Source organism: Ptychodera flava, chromosome 15 (genome assembly GCF_041260155.1).
Source record: "Ptychodera flava strain L36383 chromosome 15, AS_Pfla_20210202, whole genome shotgun sequence".
NCBI lineage: Eukaryota > Metazoa > Hemichordata > Enteropneusta > Ptychoderidae > Ptychodera > Ptychodera flava.
In genome coordinates this window covers 31752206-31772984 of record NC_091942.1, presented here as the reverse complement: position 1 = coordinate 31772984, position 20779 = coordinate 31752206, and the positions used below count along the sequence as shown (strand labels likewise).

General features: G+C 35.9%; 3 protein-coding genes across 4 annotated transcripts in view; 1 reads left to right on the top strand and 2 right to left on the bottom strand.

Annotated features, from left to right (window-relative positions):
- LOC139151902 (probable endonuclease 4) overlaps nt 1-20779 on the bottom strand; it is a 577101-nt gene that overhangs the window by 330227 nt on the left and 226095 nt on the right. The window lies entirely within an intron of this gene.
- On the bottom strand, nt 1812-11567 carry LOC139151886 (leucine carboxyl methyltransferase 1-like). Its single transcript, XM_070724918.1, is given in 10 exon segments — nt 1812-2437; nt 2925-3022; nt 3472-3563; nt 4816-4946; nt 4949-5037; nt 6109-6211; nt 6963-7107; nt 7715-7836; nt 9246-9334; nt 11434-11567. Coding segments are annotated over 10 exon segments (948 nt in total). The 5' UTR covers nt 11487-11567; the 3' UTR covers nt 1812-2411.
- On the top strand, nt 11511-20460 carry LOC139151885 (diacylglycerol kinase epsilon-like). 2 transcript variants are annotated; one of them, XM_070724917.1, is made up of 9 exons: nt 11511-11703; nt 12046-12793; nt 13381-13524; nt 15589-15734; nt 16095-16149; nt 16930-17118; nt 17466-17593; nt 18234-18345; nt 19147-20460. In XM_070724917.1, the coding sequence occupies exons 2-9, from the start codon at nt 12077-12079 to the stop codon at nt 19291-19293; spliced, it is 1638 nt and encodes a 545-aa protein (XP_070581018.1). In that variant the 5' UTR covers nt 11511-11703; nt 12046-12076; the 3' UTR covers nt 19294-20460. The 2 variants fall into 2 exon arrangements, with proteins under 2 accessions (XP_070581018.1, XP_070581017.1); XM_070724916.1 differs by lacking the exon at nt 11511-11703 and adding an exon at nt 11791-11877.

Genomic DNA, 20779 nt, shown 5'->3' with positions numbered 1-20779 from the left:
CCGCTGGTCAGACAGCTTTGTTATTTAGTATACAGGTCCCTAGGGACAACCCAACTTAGATTTGTTCAAATTGTGATGAAATATGCAAATCTGTATTTTTAAGGAATTATTTTTGTCATTTTTGATCAAAATTTGACTTACACTGTATGTAACTCTTGTAACTGTATAAACCCTATCAATTCACCCTGAAAAAAATAATTAATATGATTTTAAATAATTGAATTAATTGGGAAATCATCAAAGCCACAATAATTTTAGTGTAGAATTATCAGAAAGTTCGAACTTTTTTTGACAGTTCATAGTGAAATGCTTACCATCTTGGAGGATTAAAACATGTAAAGGCAACTTTCCTGAATCCCAACTTTGACATATTCTGAACCGTCATTTATTGTGCCCTGTATGTTATCTAAAAGAAATTGCTCAAAATAGTCTGTCATGATAGGGTGGTCAAATAAATAGAGATAGAGAAAGTTCTAATTTCCATTTATGGTTGACTTGGTAAGGATGAAATAAAATTACTTTTTGAGGAAAAAATAGAGTTGTCAATTAAAAGAGTGGTCAAAGTGATAGGGTTTTTATGGTAAAGCTGGGCTGTAAGTTTCCTCATGTGCTATTTATAGCAATTATGCAATCTGTGTAAACAGTGCAATGAAAGTGTTATATGATGCTTTTGATGACCTTGAACTTCTTAAGTTTCAAACTTTTGTCTCTTCAGTGTGCTATCTCTGAGTACGTACAGTCTCAACTTATTCAACAGAACTTACTTACAATGTTTATTTGAAAGTTAAATGTGCTTGGTTAATAAGATGAAAATCTGATCAAAAGATAACCAGCTTAAGATTCTTTATAACCTGACAGATATGCTGTCTTTTATGACGAAAATCTTAGATTTAAGCAAGTCTTGTTTACTTTAATTAGAATATAATTAACTCTCGTTTATTAGCTACTATGGACAAATATAGTCTATAGAAGCTATTGGGATGGGTATCTGTCCGGCGTGCACTGTCAGTATGTATTTATGTATGTATGTATGTATGTATGTATGTATGTCCGTTTGTGAGGCGTCCGTCCACTCAAATATCTTGAGAACTGCAGTACTTACTGATTTGATATTTGTTGTGTAGATAAAATATATGATTTTGAGAAACTCTTTTCATTAATTTTTTGATATTGTTGAAAATATGCAAATTAGCGCCAAAAAAGGCCTTTTTGGTAAAAAATCTTCTTCGTCATAGCCACTGGTCAGACAGCTTTGTTATTTCGTATACAGGTCCCTAGGGATAACCCAACTTAGATTGTTAAAGTTGTGATGAAATATGCAAATCTGTATTTTTACGGAATTTTTTTTTCCATTTTTGGTCAGGCCACCTGAATGAGCTATCAGAGATATCCACCTTCTTCATCAATACATGTTGTCACAAAAGGTTATTCTCTACATAACACAGCAGAGCTCTGTCAACTGTTGAGTCGCTTGTTTTTCAAAACCGCTGATCAGACATCTTTAATATTTGGTTTACAGGTCCCTAGGATGACCTTAGGAGATAATGTCATACAGTCAGGAAATACTTAATTTTTTATCCATGTCTATAGTAGCTTCAGGGACTTTGGCCTATGTTTCTAGTATCCTACACATTCAACAGAGGCTTCAAAATTGTGATCTCTCTTGTCTGTGATGAAAAGGGGTTAACATTTCTCCAAGCGTTTGGGAAAGTGAAGAAATTTGACTGATGTGTTTCAAATGGTTGGCCACTAATAGGCAACTAAAGCAAAGAGAGACATGATATCTATGTACAGAATAAAGTTGACGATCATTTAGCATATATATTGCATTTCTTTATTGTTGCGTAATAAATTCAACCACAAACAAACATATATTAAAAGAGCGCACTCAAAGTTCACACAAAATAAACTAAAACACTTTGGAAGCTTGCATTATATTTCAACATTGAAGATTACGATGAAATTCTCTTCTGTAATGATTTGTCAATACATAAACTCCAGCACGCTTTTGCAGTGGTTTTGTTCATCCATCCACTCATTCATGGTCTTTTCATAACTTCATTGACAAACAAAGCGTCTGTCCATGTTAAAACTTGTCATAAATCAATACGTCGGATGCAAACATCTTTTGTTGCTCTGCTCTATGAAAGCTGTAAACATCACCATTCCAAATTTTAAACAAAGAAAGAACTCCCACCAGGAATTTACAAGTTCTAAGATGGCCGACAGCTGTGCATTCTGTAAATGCTATCTAACGTGTCTAAAAGAGGAAAGTACTGTATTTTCCGTGTTGCTAGGATATTGTGTATTTTGTGAAGACATAAATAACCACACTCAAGCAGTTGATGGAGTTGTATGAAAATGCCAGACATCAGCCGTAAACAGTAGTCCTCAAAAAATAAAATCTCAATCTATTGGAATCCAATGGATGACAGTCCTACAGGGAAAAGACAAGGAAAAGAGCGAAAATTGAATGAGGACAGATTTTCACATGATATTTGTAAAATTTGAAGTTTTCATGCCATTTTGTCATTATCTTTTCAAATGTATTTACCATTATTTGATCCAGCAAAATGCAATTGACACTTGAGTGGCGAGTGGACACACATACAACAGAAGACATAGTCAAATCAATAAAAAGAGAAATGTTTTGACCTTTGACAATAAACCCACTTAGTAATTTCACATCTTTTGAAAAGATTGAGCACACCATGCTCAACATAAGCCAGTCACATCTGAATAAAAACGTCTGATTATTTTATTGGTTTGTATAAACTTATTCGAATATGGGGCTCAAACAAATCAATGCAAGTTGAAATTATACATTGCAATGATATACCATCCAATTCCTGAAATAATTTTAAAATAATAAAGAGATATTGTTGAGATACATTATAATATTACAGTAAGAATTGACAAGATACCTAGTTTAGCCTTATCCTTGTATGCCCAGCAAATACAGTAATGATGGAATAACTGTTGGAGAAGTTCAAGTTCATCCAGGAATTCAAGTCTTTCAATCCTGGAAAGACGAAAAAGAAACGCAATATTGCACCAATCATACAATGGCCCTGAGACACATCATTAGAAACAGAAACTGCTGAAGTGCTAGTTGATGGAGTTTTCAATGTTTACTCTATTGACTACCAATCTGCATGGCAAGTTTTCATTTGATGAAACAACTCATTTTACTATTATATGAAGTAAGCTGTATTTCCTGACATGTCAATACTTTGATAAACACGGAAATCAACATAACTACTACATTCTAGGGATTTTGTCTTACACAGTGATTTTGTCTTACACAGTGATGCTTCGGTGTCAAATGTGTTGGGTTCTTTCCATTCCAGTGCTGAACAATATCAGCATGAATTTCATTCCATTATCATATATTATGACAGAAGCTGCTATTGCTGCACATTCATAAACATGTGGTTGAGCTTTCTTGTGTGTATTTTCAATCTTTCCTACCTGTATATATCATCTGGTGGTAGTCTCTGATACACAACTGTCATATCTAAAGCATCAGCTCCTTGCCAGCCTACAGATGTAAATCTCTCTTTCTGAAATGAAAAGTCAAGTAAACTTCCATCAATATTTAAAAGAAAATGAAAAATCCTGTGATTTTGTAAACCAAATCTTTTCATCTTATAAAGGTAGACTATGAACCTCAAAAGTGAAGAACTTAAAACTTTTGCTCAAACTTTCCTTAATGAAACTTTCAACCACTCTTTTACCAAATCTAGAATAAAAATCAGGGGTCATCACACAAAGTTTTGAACTGGACAAACAAATTACTCAATATTTACCAACACTTGAAATTCAAAATGGACTTCATCCCTGTGTTTACTCTATGCATAAAATTAAAAATTTTGATTTTTTTCAAGAATAAGCCAGTGAAAATTTTATTTACTCCATGAGCTTCACAAAAAGCCCCCACAAGTGGTAGAACAAAAATGTATTGTAAAAGTTTGAGAGTCCAAATATCTGTCCCCAAGGCACATGCTACCTCATATGTGCCACAGTCACAATCTGACTGCAACTCATTTCAATTCTATCTTCTGGTTACACAGTCAATTTTCAACCCTTTCACCACCATGGTCGGACCAAATCCCAATACTTTGAATGATAATAATGCACAGGTTTACAGGGAATTGGGGGAGGATAGGTCAACCCTTTCACCCCATGTCCCTGTGTAGAGGTCCAACATTGCCACAGAAAACAATAGGGTTATTCCAAACTTCAGCGGTTAAAGGTTGACTGTTGCATCCCCAAAACTTTGTGATACCCTCTGTAGCAAAGTTTGATCTGTGCAGAGGATAACTAGACCAAAGTTTACAACTAACAAACATAGGATAACTTATTTACTGCTTGAACTCTATAATTTGCATTAAAATTTGAGAATATGATGGAAAGTTTACTGAAACAGAACGTTTAGTTTCTGTACAGATGGGGTTCACACTATTCTTGCTCTGAGATCGTCTGATTATGGCATGAATGTAAGCACTAGAACACACTGAACCACACCATAGACCTAATCTAAACATACACTTTTGTCAATGTTTTAAATGCCATCAAGTGACAACAGCTCAATTTCTGTGTTTATTTCAGTAATTTTCGAATGTTACGTGCAGCCTTCATCATGGTCATGTCTGACTGGGCAGTGTGAACTAAATTGAATTCAACACAGATGCTGGGATAGAAGCCTATTATCATGTCCCATACTCCAAGGAGTGGTGACTGTCTAAGAAGACTACTTTCTGAAAGTCATTACTGCTTGGAGTAGTGAGTACTGAGTAGAGCCTAGGTTCATACCTGAGTATCAAGGGATGTGCAGGCTTCAACTCCATGGAGCTCTGTTTGACGAGTTCTGAGATTTTCCAACATGACTTGTCCAAATCTGTCAGCCATGTTGACCTGTTCATAGTTTATGAACAGTGCAGAAGGAATGAATCTGCAATCCATTTGAGAAGATCTGATGATTTCTCCGGTGTCATGTAAACAAGAACACATTCTGTGATGAACACGGTCGGCAAACTGGGAAAAAAGAAAAAAACAAAGTTACAAAGTTGTATCTGCTGAAGAAAAGTAATAAGAAAACAGGACAAAAATGTCTGCCCACTGAGGCTTTAATTTTAATTAGCAACTGAAAATGATGCAGATTTCAACATGTTTAACTTGGATGTTGAATTTCTTGACCTTCACATTGACCATGTGACATCAAATAGCCTCAAATAGCATAGGAAAGTCTCTTTCATCTAACCTCACAACACAACAGATAATTGTACCCAGTAAAACTAGAAACAGGCCACAAAACAGAAATCATAGCGACATTTAAGCTCTGACACGATTGGTCATTGAATCTTGTATTCACATTTTTCACCTCAAGAACCAAACTGATACAAAATTATTGAATGAAAACATCAGATACAGTTCCAGTAGTGTTCACTGTGATCCCTTTAATGTGTCATATCCATGTCCCAGTGCAAGAGGGATATATCTCCTATGTATAACACAGGAGCTATGTCCCTCTTGCATTGGCCCATCGATACAAAGTGTGAAACTGCCTTAACCCTTTCACCCCCAGTTCCCTGTGTACAGGTCCAACTTTACCATAGAAAAGAATGGATTTGGGAAAAACCATAGTGGTGAATGGGTTAAACAGGAACTTCCCCTGTAAAAGCCTGATAATCGTAAATCTATGGAAATATAAAAAAGACATGCTACTGATCAGACCTGCCGTGTTTGGTCCCAGAATCCCATAATTTTGCCATGTTTCAGGCGTTCACTGTCATTGAATCTTGCATATGTCTGGGAATATAAAGCAACTAAACCGGAGTCGAAAATAAACTGAAAAAATATTCCGTTTTTGTCAGAGAATGCATATGTTTCAAAATGTGTTCCCTGTACGACCGTTTGATCCCCCTTTGCATATGTCATGAAAGTTTCAATAATGATTATTCAAACTTCTCATACAGTCAAAGAGATGCTATGAAAATTCAAAAACTCTAGCCCAGTGTATGCAAATGGCTGCATCATCATTAACCTCCCTATTGTGCGCCCACGGTCCTCTAACTTCCCATTTCACAGATAAACCATACAACTTACTCCTTATCAAGTCCAGCCTCTGTTATCTTACTGTTCACTTCCTCCACATTTCTCAGATCCACTGGCATTATGTGATATCTTGGGGAATGTAATGATGCATTTTCTGTCAAAGAAAAAGAAGAAATAATTGTCTTTCTGATAACCTAGGTAACAGTTTCTACACTGTATTCACATGGCTTACACGGGGTCCATAAACTTGACCATCAATGACTGACAATTCCCTTGTCCAATCAAACCATTACACATTGAAGAAAGCATCAGCAACACAGTTTATTAGAGGAAGTTCTTTCACTAGAGATAGCAGAAGTTACTAGAACATGGATATATCCAGAAGTTAGTATATACAGATACTTCCCTACACCAACTTGAGCTGACACCATATTTTTTAATTTAGATAAAGAATTTTCAGTAATTTATGTCTTCTTTCTTTCCCTCATCATGAACACTGACAACAACAAAATAAAGCCAGCAGACAAAGTGGCATATAACAGTCAAACTTATCAGATGCTGGAAGAAAATCAAACTCTATGGCTTTGTTGTAATTATAACACATATGTTGTTCATATGTGATTCAATCAAAGTACATTGGTATTTGCCATTTTTTGAATCCCGAATGATGCTTTAAGTTCACAGAGGTCACAGGCTAATATCACATGGTTGAAACAAAAGAGGAACTAAAACATAGCTTTACATAGACACCTGAAAAGTTTAAAATTCCTCCTTCTGAATGTTGGGGTATACAGATATACCACACGATCATATAGGTACAGTCATAGTTTTGCTTACTGCTGCATCATGATGCATTAAACATATGGCATATATGTAAATTGTTGTGGTACACTGACGTGACTCACCTATGATAAGTTTTGTTTTGTCACCATTGCACGTTTCTAACACTGGCTTTGTCAGTGGTAGCCTGTTCTTCACATAATAACACTTCCTTGCTGTCACTGCTCTGAAATCCATCTCTACATAGGACAACGGTAACAGGCCTTCATCCTGGCAAACACAAACGTGACAGTGTTATAAAGTGTTTTAACCACTGCATGAGGACTGGAAAGATTTATGAATTCTGGTGATTTTGCTGTGAGCAGTGATGTTACTACAATATTACCATTGACATTGATGTCAGGTTTCCTCTTTGTAATGCTTAAAGGGATACAGTTGTCGGAACTGCGCTCAAAGATTGTATTGGACCGATACGACCAATGTAAACATCACATCCAAGGTACAATGCTGATTGATGAAAGTTAAAACATGTCTGTCAAAAACTACATTGTATAATTTAAATGTTGCGGGTATGATGATGAGGTGCATCTAGATATCGTGCATGAAACACATTGTTAAACAAGAAACTCGCACAGGCGCAGTTCCAACGACAGTTTCCCTTTAAACACAGCGTACATGTAGACAGCGGAAATATCATTGTTAGAATAGTTCCAACTCAAATACCGTACTTGGATGTTTCCAAAATCTTGCATAAAAACATGTCATCCACTTTTAAAATGTCATATGTAACACTGATGATAGATCCAATATATTTTTATATTTTTATTCAATAAGTACAAAAATATCGGGAATGGAATACAAAGGATGTGTAACTAACCTTGAGTCTCCAGAATAAAGTATCAAAACCAGCACCAAAACTGACAATTTGACATTTCAAATCAGTCTTCCTGAGGAATTGTTCCAGTAAATACTTGATGCCATGAGTTCTGGCGTAATAACCTTGGAGAAGAATGAAAGATCATAAATGATTGTTAAAATGGGATGAAATCCCCTCTACACATAGTTCAATAAAAAGCTACTGGGTAGATAAGGTTTAGAAATAGCACTAAGATAGTTCTAGCTACATTGCCACATTAGATAGACTCAAGTTCTTTGAATTTATTCATTTTCCATCCCTCCATCTCACATAAAGCACCTCAGACAAGCATCAAAACCGTATATCACAACAAGCCTACAAAAATTACTGTACTTTCCCGCAATTACCTCTTCAGTAGTTTTGCCAACAAAGGTTTTTAAGCCATACTTTAATGTTAGTTGAGCAAATTATGATTTAAAGATTAAATCTAACTTCAATTTTGTCAAACATACAATAATGCAAATTGATACTAAATAGCAGCATTATGAAAACCGGTTATAACAAAGAAGAGAGAGAGAGAGTCATTGAGTGGGTATTTCAATGTAGTGAAAAGGAATGAGTCATATTGTAAATATACTTTGCAAATTTCTGTTTGACTTTCACTTTTCACATAATGCGAATGCTCTGAAGCAAACAGCGGGCTTGTTATGACACAGGCCATCTTGGATCATGGTTTCAGGTGACTGAATTTCATTGCTAACTTCGCGATTTTCAAAGCCGGAAACACCTTAGGGTCAGTCTCAATCGTTAAGACTTATTCTCAACAAATTGATTGATTGTCTCCTCTTTACAAATAAAATAGAACTTTAAGTCAAATGAAAACTTTTCATATTCTTCAAATCTACTGAACCTTTAAAATTATATTCCTCTGCACTACAGAGAACATACTACCTACTAGACTTCGAGAAAGACTTAGGTATGGCATTTTACCATGATAGAAAGAATAACTATCTGCTGTTGTATTCTGATCCAGCCATTTAAACCTGTCTTTGGCGGTCACCCTTATAGAGCATTAACCTCTCTAGAGTGGTCACTTTGTGGCAGTCCGGTAACATTTTACAGAACAGCCACCTCTCTGGTCAGTGGCCACACGTAATTGCTCCAAAAACTTGTGTATATAAAGGTCAGCATACCTGCTATTGAATGACCTCTGTCAAATAGTACTCAGACAGAAGCAAGAAGTGAGCATGTTGATCAATTTTAAAAATGTATCACAATTGTTTCAACATTTACATGCATGTTCTGTATCATTTTTTTATAATTATTACTGCTATCTTGTCATACATTCACCATTCAGCACACTACCTACACTGAAAGTAATGCCACACCCACCCTCTACAGAAAGGCCACCTCCAACGGTATAGTGGTGACCCACAGTCATGGAGGGACATGGGTGACTACTGTACACAGGTTTGACTGTGTATGCAAAAATTATCTGATAATCTGCATATACACTGGTAAACTGGTTTTATAAAAGTTTTCCATGTCTTACCTCTGTTGATCTCTGGAGCTTTTCTTTCTGCTGGCTTTATCATGTACTGTATGTACGGATCTTTCCAGTAACCTTGCTGCACAGCAAACCTGGTGAATTACGAAGCAAAGATTTGGTCAATTCTTGTTGCTAGATGTTTGGTGTCTTTTTGCTTTCTTTAATCAATTTAAATTACGTTAAAGTCATTTTATAAGACGCGTCTTTTATAATGATGTTGCAAATTTTTAACTCGAATTATTTCTCCAGAGAAGGGGTGCGACTTATAATATGTACTTTTGTGTTTTTTAAAGAGGTATACTCCTTCATCAACCAGTAGGTTGAGAAACATGTGAAGTACGGTAATACAATCTTATTAAAACACAAGGAACAATAAAGTATCAACTTTTGATGAACATAACCAACCTCAGTGGTGGCCGGTAATGTGACAGATCTGCTGAAAAAGGGGTGCGACTTATAATGCATACATTCTCCATTTTTTGATTTGTTATGGATTTCATCCTACACAAGTCAATCAAAGGAGGGTGCGACTTATAATGCAGATGCGTCCTATAATATGACTTTAACGGTAGTCTGTTATTCTGCCATTCTGGGATCAACAACATTTTCATCACACTGGTGGATTTGCCTTTTTTCTTTCCCAATGTAGATTGCTTACACGGAAAAGACTGTAAAGCAAGACAGCACCAACTAGCTATAGGATCTAGTACAGGGAACCAGCTACCTAGGATCATAATGATATATCAGACCATTGGATTTACCATTATACTTTTTCCAAGGGCCAATCCTAATCATTAATAAGATGCGACACTGTATGTCAGATACAGTGAATTTCTTGTACTCTTTGTGCACTGTACATTGAGAGTAAAAATTTAGGTCAGTTAAAACAGCACCATACTGGAAGGTTGAAGTTCTAATCTCATGTCTTTGCTGTTTCTTGCACATTATGTGCTCTAAGTCAATGTGATATGCCATGGCCTTTCTGAATCAAGAAAAATTCAGGTGTTCAACATATTGATGTAGGGCTGAACCAGAAATTTGTAGTCATTCTTGAACTGGCTTGAAGAGTTCAGAAGTCTTGCATGCAAGTTGGTACATTGACCATGAGAGTTTATGAGAACCGCACACAATATATAGTACAAAAACCTAAAAAATATTCATTACATAATGTCATATATTCATACTGCTTACTATTGACTGGTGAAATACCTTAGAAAGGAAGATACAGAAGAGAACAGTTTCATACACAACTGACAAAACTTTCAGGTGTTTGAGAGCATTTTGATGGCATGCAATCTTTAATAAACTTCTTATCTAAAAAATTCCAACCCAAAGACTGAAACGTAGAAGATATAATGCCAGCTTATATCATGCAACATGCATGCAAAGATACAAATGATAAGAATAAAGACGTAGAAAAAAAAGGCAAAATTGTTCTGACAAGCCTGGAAATATGGACTATCGCCGTACTGTAAAAAACACACTGTTGGGTTATGAGGATCACTGACAAAAATCTTATCATTTAGCACAGGCATTGAACATGTTGCTACACAAGGCCTGAGTGATGCAATACACTGGACACCTGACATCACACAGGCCTAATGTAGTGGTGTGTTGAGTGCCTGTGTTGTCTAATATTATCAAAAACATTATTAAAGTTTTCAGTGATTTTTAAAATTAGCATTTTTGTAAGTAATGTTTTCTACTAGTGTTGGGCTGTTGAAACAATTGAAGAAAACCTATATATAGGCCTACTTCCATGATAAAAAACATCAAATATTTCCTGATAAGAATCAAAATGTATATGATAAGTTTTGAAAATACGATAGAGTACAGATGTATTATCAAGCAACTGTTGCTATAGCAACACAAGTTGTAAAAGGCGTTTTTCTTTGGTATCATTCATATATGACATGCCGATTTGTAATTATCACAACAAATGCGCTTTTCAGATGACGTTAACATTGCGTCACGTTACGATGATTCATTTCGCTGACGTGTATCTTAGAGACAGGTAATCTTACGTAATACACCGGTTTTGTAGTTGCTACTACGTCAGTGTCTCACACGCCGCTGAGTGCTCCACACACGCGCTCCAACTCGACTCTATCGGGGCAGTTGTCTTACAGTATTCTTTCTACTGCTTTCACGGCCTGTCGTGTACTATATCACCTTTTTGCCGTCTGTTTACCTTTTGCATGATGCCGCGTCGTCATTTGTCGCTTGAATGGCCTCGTCACCCATTATTCTAGTCTGTGACAGCTGTACCACTGGGATTCGATACAAGACGATCACCCCATCCTAGTCAGTTGGCCATATTTGTTGATTACCTCATCGCAAAACTCCCTAGCTTCGAGAGGAAACATACCACGTAAATCGCTGTACCACTTGTCCATCGTATATACGAGAGATATTATATCAAATTATCGATATCAATAGTTTTCCATTCACTCCTATTGAGGTAAGTACACTTTAATTCGTTTTGATACAGTTTTTTTCTTCGGTAAATTATGTCACTTATAAGTGTGATGAGTAAAATATCGATAGTCTAGGTGGTATTGGGACACCCCTGCAAATCATTGAACATGGCGGACCTAGACGATATCGACGATACGCAGGACCAGCCTGATGAGAGGTAGGACAAAGGTTGAATTAGATGCCAATCGCTCGAAGAATTTGTGTTTGTTTGATCGTTGTTATCTTAAGTATCGGACTAACAATTGAATTACCAATCCCATTCATGATATCTTTGTGATATAGTCTCCAATAGTCCATGACACTTGTCCACTATGTCCTGTTTCAGCGCGCCCCTGCGAAGTCTCGGAGTCGTCAATATGACAGTAAACGCAATGCAAGACTGGTGGGAGGGTCATTTATATCAAATTACGTTGTGCATCATATTTTCTTTCTTTGTAATGTGGACCCTTGTCAAGCTGTGCAAGCGACAGAGACGCTTCCGTGACCTCCCAGTTCGGGACGTTGCCAAAGGTCACCGTTGGGTCATCACCGACATGTTTCCGAAACCGACGTACTGCAGCGTGTGTGAATCGCACATACTGCACGGAGGGGTGTGCGATTCGTGCCATGTCTGCGCAGACGACATCTGCCTGAGGACTGCCGACAGGCTCTTTGCGTGCAAATCACTGACACTATCAAACACTGCCACATCAATGAAACACCACTGGGTCAGGGGTAACCTACCTTTATGCAGTGTCTGTGATGTCTGCAAAACGGAGTGTGGGGTACTACCCCGCCTGTGTGACCACCGTTGTGTGTGGTGCCAGCGCACAGTACACGACAACTGCTTATATGTAATAAAAAGTGAAGAGTGTGATTTTGGCAAATATTGCAACCGGATTATTCCTCCGTATTGCCTCACTTTAAAATTGGTGGGTTGGAAAGGAAGGAGGCACTGGAGCGTTGCCGGGGTAACTCAGCCTCCGGATGATAGGAACTGGAAACCTCTCCTTGTGTTCTGTAATAGGAAAAGTGGCAATAATGAAGGAGAACAGATTTTGAGTTCCTTTAGAGCCTTGCTGAATCCTGCACAGGTAAGAATGGATTGGATTATTTGGTAAATAAAAGATGTCAAATGTGTAACTGTCTAGCAATGACTGGGACCTTGACTTCTTGTCCCCTACCAATTAAATATTTAAAGGCTAAGCTAATATTTATGACAAAGCCCGAGGTTATCTCAAAGTCATAAAAGTAAAAACAGTGAATACATATATAAATAAACAAAATTTCATTTTAAAAAAAGTTGAAAAAAGACAATTGAAAAGATAATCTTTACCGACAAGCATTGAGCAGTATGTTAACTTATTTCTAGGCGGCCATTTCATATTCTTTGAAAATTATGTATCTATTTGGATTTTGTTTGTCAGATCAGTTTTAAAGACAAATATGCTTTCTACTTTCAATGAACACACTAAGGTCATGGGTGTGGATGTTATATTTCCATAGAGTGAAATTTGAGAGAAAACAGGAAAAAGATGGAGACTTTTGGTTGTAACATTATTTCTTTAACATCTGATGACTTTGTAAGTGCCTAGTTGATTTGTCATAATGTCTATACATTGAGATACAAACATGATTTCTCTTAATGACTGTTGGATTATTCTTTGTTTTGTTTCCATAGGTGGTAGATTTATATGAAGTTCCCCCCGAGAGTGCACTGAATTTATGCAACTACCTTCCACATAGAACCTGTACAATACTGATATGTGGAGGAGATGGAACAATTACATGGGTTTTGAATGCAATAGACAAAATGCAGTTTGAGGTGAGTCTGAAGATTAATAAATAACTGTGTAGATGTAACTCGATACGCATTTATAATCTTATGAAAACTACCAAACACAGTTCAGACAATATTATTTTTGAAGACAAAAGTGTAGTGATTTTTTTGCATTAATTCTGAGCCATTGCTTTTAACACACAAAAATTAAGAATCCATGAGAAATTGTCAAACATTTCGTATCTGCCCAGTTTATTTATTACTTGTTCTAGTCTATAGCAGTAATCAAATCAATAGTAATGGAAATACAAATAAATGCAAGGTTTATCAAACACATTTAAAATGAAAATGCATTGTGAGAAACAAGAGTCACCAAACACATAAAATATAAAAAGAAATGTTTTCAGTCAAAATTATTTTTGTAGCAGATTTAGATGTATCTGTAGTTCATTCAGTACAACATTGTCAAAAAGTGGCCACAAACTTTGCATTAGTTTGGTGTAACACAATATATATAGAGGAACTGTTATGAATTCTCCCTACAGATGAGCCAGTGCAGCTATATTCTGAAATACCAGTGATTTATAATTTCATATTGCAGTAGTCTTTTAGCTTTATTTACTTTATGACAACAGCAGTTTACATAATCTATTTTTATGTCAATTGTTATGTGCAGGGGGTTTTATTTTTACACAGCTGTTCCAAAAAAAGGCTACTCCGATGTTTTGACATCTGCCCAGACTTGTTGCAATTAATGCCAGCAACAGTTAGTTACTAACCAAGGCCCCTGACCGGCTCCATCTTGTTTTCATTTACAACTGTTGTCTATCACGTGATTATTTTTATCTGGGCATTTGCATTCATTCAATGACATAAAAAACATCCTGCAGGAAGCGCCCATTGCATGTTTTGTTCTTATGTTGCTTAATAACGTAGCACAGCAAAAGTTCGAGGTATGGTTTACTGTGTGCCAACACACATATAGAATTGCAAGGGCCCCCCCACCCCATCTTACTAAAATTAATGTACCACTATGTTTTGCTTGTTTTGTAATCCTTTTCCCAAAAAAAACTTTGTCGAATTTCTCCAACAAACCAGTAACCTGTGGAAGGTCGAAATATACATACTTGAAATGGGAAGCTTTTATCTGTTTGTTGATATTTGAGTTTGGTTACAACAAACAAAGATGTCATTGCAATCTGCGGTAGTATCAGGTTTAAAAATTAACTACAAAAATTTGTTAGTTTCAGTTAACATTTCCAGTAATAGTTTTTCTCTTTCCTATTCCCTGTATGTTTATTTCATACATGTAAGTTGATGTGCCGACAAGTTGCTTGGGTAATATTCTCTGAAATGAAAAGCCATCCTGCAATTGTTCCCGAACTTGTTGAATTTAAAGTAGCCTTCTTTGAAAAAACTAAACATCCTAATCCACAAACATTTGTTTCATTCAGATTGAAGTCTATCTTACTTATCTGTGCCTAAAGGAGGATATTCTTGTTGACACTGAATTGACATCAGTCACTTCATCCTCATTTATCTTTCTTTGTTTACCAAAGCTTTGTCCAACTGCTAGTATTCCAGATACATCAAACAGCTATGAGAGGTACCGTCCCATCATTGGCTGTTACTAAGGGTTTCAATAATATTCAAAAATAACTACCACACCTTACTTGTTGATGCATACTGTCCTGATAACTGACATGTCTGCAAATACTGCATCATACAGTTTACCATACACATCATCAAAGAAGTGACCTTGACTTATAGACACAATGAAGATTTGTGTATTTTTTGAATTTATACTGTGAATATTACACATTTGTGAAACGCCTCTTTTTGTTAAAGTCAAAAATTATCTCCTTGAATGATACATATTTTGTCATTCTGTTCTGAAATCTGAAAAAAGACACCCTCTATTTTTCTATAAATCCAATCATTTGCATCAGATTTGTTCAGAAGACTGAGGGACACTTCAAAGGCTGTGCGAAATCCCTGACAAAGTACAGTGGCTTTTTGGAAAGGCTCAGTCAATTCATGCATATGTCATATACACAGCTGGTACAGCATAGCAGTGAAAGATTAACATGTCTCTTTTGTTGCTTTCAGACACCGCCAAATGTTGGTATACTACCCCTGGGTACGGGCAATGACCTGGCCAGGGTGCTTGGGTGGGGTGAGGGGTACGCTGGGGAAGAAGAAATGGAAGAGTGGTTAGATTTTGTTAACAAAGCCAAAGTCAATAGTCTAGATAGGTGAGTGACCCTCGACCCCTATGTCTTCGCCATATGGAATGTGCAATATGGAATGTTCCAACTATCAGAGGTAGATAAGATGTTTACAGCATGTGTAAATATCTGTGGAGGATCTAATGCATGCAGAGGGTACATATTTAACATGTATTGAATATACACCAGCTTTTTCACATCAGGAAAAGATTTTTCTAATATTAGATCACATTTATAATGTAAATACAATGATTTCGAAGGTTAAATTTGTGGTTCAATCAAAATGGTAAAGCAAGGGAAATGAAAAAATAATATTTAGTGTACAATTATTTGTCAATTTTTGTGACTGGGTTTTTATTGTTGTTATTTTATTAATTTTTTTCATAGATGGTCAGTCAGTGTCAGTAACCTGCGCAGATTTGGCTTTCGAAAAGCAAATAAGGTGAGAATATTCAGGGAATTTTGTAAAAAATGTAAGCATTACCAGCATTTTTTACAGCATTTTGTACAGGCAACAAAAGGACAACACAAGTTCCAAATATTCAAAAAAGGCAATTCACAATGGATATAAAATTTAAACTTGAGTGCACTTTCATTTATCCGTGCAAAAATGTGTTAGTATGGTGCTGTTCATTATCTTCCCTCACCTGTCTCTGTATCATTGCGGTATAAGTGTCATGTGAAGTGTATCAGACACCAGATGATATCTGCTACAGATCAAATAACATGAATTCTGATATTTACACTGTATGGTAAATGTCATGAAAGATACAAATATGCAAATTGTAAATATGCACAAGTATTTGTACTTCTAAGGTGTAGATACAGCTGTTCATTTTAACACAGTGTGTACATTACAAAGGTAACATAAGTAAACTTTGAACACAAAGTATCAGCTATCAAATTGCAGACAGCAGATGCAGCAACTTTAATGAAAATGGAAATTTAGAATGTTTTAATCTTTTGCAGTCATATTCACCAACTTAAATCTCCCATCCCTTGGTTGAAAAAGTGAGTTTTCTAATCACCCTCATGAGTTTGCAAACTGAGAATTCAAAGACACTTTCATGATTGATAATGAAAATGTCGTACTTTCCATAACACTGCTACTCACATCTTTGATAGAATGTATTATTCACAATAGTGTGGCTCGACTTGTAAACATGGAAATGAGATGAATAGACAAAGTCTGACCATATCAAAATATTTCCAAACTCTGCAGGTGTTCACCATGAATAATTACTTTTCCTTGGGATGCGACGCGTCAATAGCCTTAAAGTTTCACCGTCAGAGAGAAAGTCGTCCGTACTGGTTCAAGAACCGACTGACAAACAAAATTTGGTATTTCTTCTTCGGAGCAAGAGATGCTTTGCTTGATCAAGAATGTAAAAATTTTTACAAGAAGATCAAGGTAGGTTTCAGATTTGTAGGTGTTTCTGTGTTTTGCGAGTTGGTATTTCTCAAAATTGTTTGATGTTGTTTTCTCAATTGTACTAATTTTCACATTACTTCATGGACCTTATTTAGGGAACACAGATGAAAAAAGAGAAAACACTTTTTCTTGACTATTTTTGTCATTTTACACCAGAAAGCTGGATTTAATTTGAAATCTGTAGTTTTTGCCAATGTGCTAAAAATAATCTCACCAAATCATCCATCAATATCAGCATAACTATGTCGATGTGCAACACAGAATACTCCTCTGTTCCTTTTCTCTGCCTTCTTCCATTTATTTTGGTCTTATATTTTCAACAACAGCTTGAATTGGATGGCCGTCCAATAGAACTTCCGGACCTGGAAGGAATTGTAATTCTCAACATCAACAGCTGGGGTGCAGGATGTGCTTTGTGGAGTGGAAGTAGTGGTAATAACATACCTAAGTCAGTGTAAGTCAAATGTTTCATACTTTTGTCTTCTGTGAGAATCTGCATGTTGCGTGTCTGAATGTTTCAAAAGCCAAACAGGACTGGTACATAGTTCATGTATGTACAGCCTACGAAGGGATCAACAACAGCAAAGGACAACCATGGTTGGATAGAAATTTACCCGAATACAGCTGCATTATTTCCTGTTGTAGTTTGCTTGTACAGGGGAACTTATTTTCTAAACTATGAGAAAACCAATCACTTCATGTATTATTAGAGTAAAAAATAAAAGTATTTTATTTTTAGTTACTCTCATTTTGATTACATACTGTTCTGGCTGTGAAGTACATAATAACAAAACAGAAGATGTATAACACATTTTCTGTACAGTGTTTCATTTCAAAATTCAGCTTTCATTGTCTTACTCTCCAAAAAAGTATTTCTTACCTTGAATTTCAAATGTTGTGGAGAGCCCAGTGTCCTCATAGTATATTTTAGGTAAACTGGTCAAAAATTAAGGAACTGCATTCTGCAGGTAACATATTAAGTATTTGTTGATCTCTGAAGTCATTAGACCTTTTTCAAATCAAACTGTATGACTCCACAAGTTTTACCCACAAAGAATAACATAACATAACAAAATTTCTGTTGTAATTTCCAGCTTTAATGATGGTATTTTGGAAGTGGTTGGTCTTACATCATCCTTCCACATGGCACAGTTGCATGTAGGATTGGCAGATCCAATCAGACTTGGACAAGCAAGACAGGTCAAGGTAACATACATTAAAAATATCTTCTCCTTAACCCTTTGAGCACCAAAGTCAATCTTTGTCAACTTTATAAAATATATAATCCTGTCATTTTTTTCAGACTTTTGCCAAAATTTTGATTAAAAACTCTAGACAATGAAATGAGATGTCCATTTGGTCCAAAATTATAAAAAAATTGCTGAAAAAATTCATAAAACTTGGTTAAATGTTTCACTAAAATTTTGTTGAAAAAATTTAGTGGAACATTTAACCAAGTTTTATGAAATGTAACCTGCACAAATTTTTTCCGATTTTTTCCAAAATTTTGATCAAAAATTGTAGCCAATCAAAAGTGATGTCCATCTAGTCCAAAATTGACAAAAAAATTACAGAGAAATTCATAAAATTTGCTAAAATTGTACACTAAAATTTTGATGGGAAAATTTACAGCACTCAAACGGTTAAGAAAGTAGATCCCTAGGATAATATACCTGTGCAAATGTCACTGAATTCACTCTGATAGATACAAGAAGGTACAAAAATGCATAGGCAAGTGTTAAAGTTGATGACATTTTCAAGATGAAATTTTACTGAAAGTGGTTTTGTATACACCTTTCCACTAAGTTACAGCATATGCAGACCCCAAAAGGATCTATGGTAGCAGCTAGCTGGGCTCCATAAAATTGTACAAGGACATGTAAAGGGTGAAAGCGCCCCCATCACTTCATACATATGATCTTTTGTTTTTATGTATTAATGGCATGTTGAGAAAATGTTTGAAAGTATAGTTCATTTTCCAATGACAATCTTCCGCGTCGTTTTCAGATAACCTTGAGGGGATCAAAAATGCCGATGCAGATCGACGGGGAGCCATGGGAACAAGTTCCGTGCATTATCAATGTTAAACATCGCAATCAAGCTCTCATGCTGGTGAGAGGGGATCCAGAAAAACACAGCCCAATGAAATGTTAATTGCTCTGCAAAAATTTTGATACAATCAGTAAGACTTTCAAGCACTTGACATACCGTTTTTGTTGCTTCATTACAGAGATATGATGTTGTCACAGCATAACAGAAACTAGATTAATCATGCCGTATGAGGGCGCCATGCCAACTCTGTTGTAACCTCTGAGCATTTCAGCAGTGGCTGTCTCACAAACACAGCCTCCTAAACTAATTTGTAAAAAGGATTTTAAGAAAAAAACAGAGTAAGTTCAATCTTTCAGGTCACTTTGATTTTAATTTTGACATAAAAGCTGTTTTGTATAAGTAATGTCTGTAAATTTACGTTAATGGTAAGTTTGTATAAAGTACTAGTTAGTAAACTTTCTTTTACAGGCAACCTAACCTTGTCAGCTTGTCCTTGCTGATGTAGAGTCTCATTGACCCCATTGAACTTTGACCTTTATCCTCCACCTTGAATGACCTTTACATTTTCCATCATTGTAAATGTTTGCACCTCAATTCACAAGGACCAAAAAAGAGCAACAGGCTTAGAAAGCTAGCAGATTTAATTTAATTCAATGTGAACGTAGTCATTATTTAAACACGTAAGTGATTCTTAGAATCGCGAAAGTGTTTTCCTCAAATATGTGGGAGACAGTTAAAGGGAAAGCATTAAACCAATGGTGTAAAGATTTATATTTTTATAGAGTAAAAGACTATAGAGCAAGTTTTATGTTATTTTCTCAGATCTTCAACTGAAAAATGTGAGGTTCTGGTATTTTTCAGAAACCTGCGTGATATTTCATTTGCAAAGACATGTACTCTTCTTGACTTTCACCATTTACAGTGTCCTTAAAGGACCTAAGTACCTCTAGCGTTGTTTTTCAGTATTTTATTTTTCCTTGCCAAAGTCAGGGTTCTTTCAAAGGATGTAACATTGCATTTAAAAGTAAAAAAAAAATTTAAGAGAATCATGATGTAGCTGTGACCTACAGAATCTGCAGTTACATCAGCACAAAGTGAATGAAAAACTTTGCATCATTTTTTCAGCTTCAATATACCCATGTGCAATGATATCATACAAGGTCTAACTTTATACGGAAACCACATGCAGGTTTTTGTTTTCTATTTCATTTTCTTTCTCCTTGCCTAACATTTTCAAATCAAATAAAAGTTTTTTCAAATTTTCGTCGACATGATCAGCCAACTCACCAGTGTGATTGTGGAGAGAATTTAGAGCAAGTCTGCTGTAATCTAGTCTCCTTGCCCTTAAAAATTGTCGCACTTCTAAAACTACCCACAATCTAGCACTGCTTAGCGTCACATATCTGTCATTTTTACGCAAGTAGCGTTTGTCGTCTGATTATTGAGACAGAAATATCAGAATGTTGAGGACATACGCAAGCAATCTGACCTGACATTATCCAGACTTCCTGGCAAAGGGTGCAAAGGAATGCTAAAATAAAGATTAAAGACTTTTTCCGACCAAAGTTAACATCACCAATGTTATTCA

Coding starts and splice junctions, on each gene's coding strand:
- LOC139151885 (XM_070724916.1), top strand. CDS start 11,828: ATGGCGGACCTAGACGATATCGACGATACGCAGGACCAGCCTGATGAG. Junction 16,150..16,929: donor GCTTTCGAAAAGCAAATAAG/GTGAGAATATTC, acceptor CAAACTCTGCAG/GTGTTCACCATGAATAATTA. Junction 18,346..19,146: donor GACAAGCAAGACAGGTCAAG/GTAACATACATT, acceptor CGTCGTTTTCAG/ATAACCTTGAGGGGATCAAA.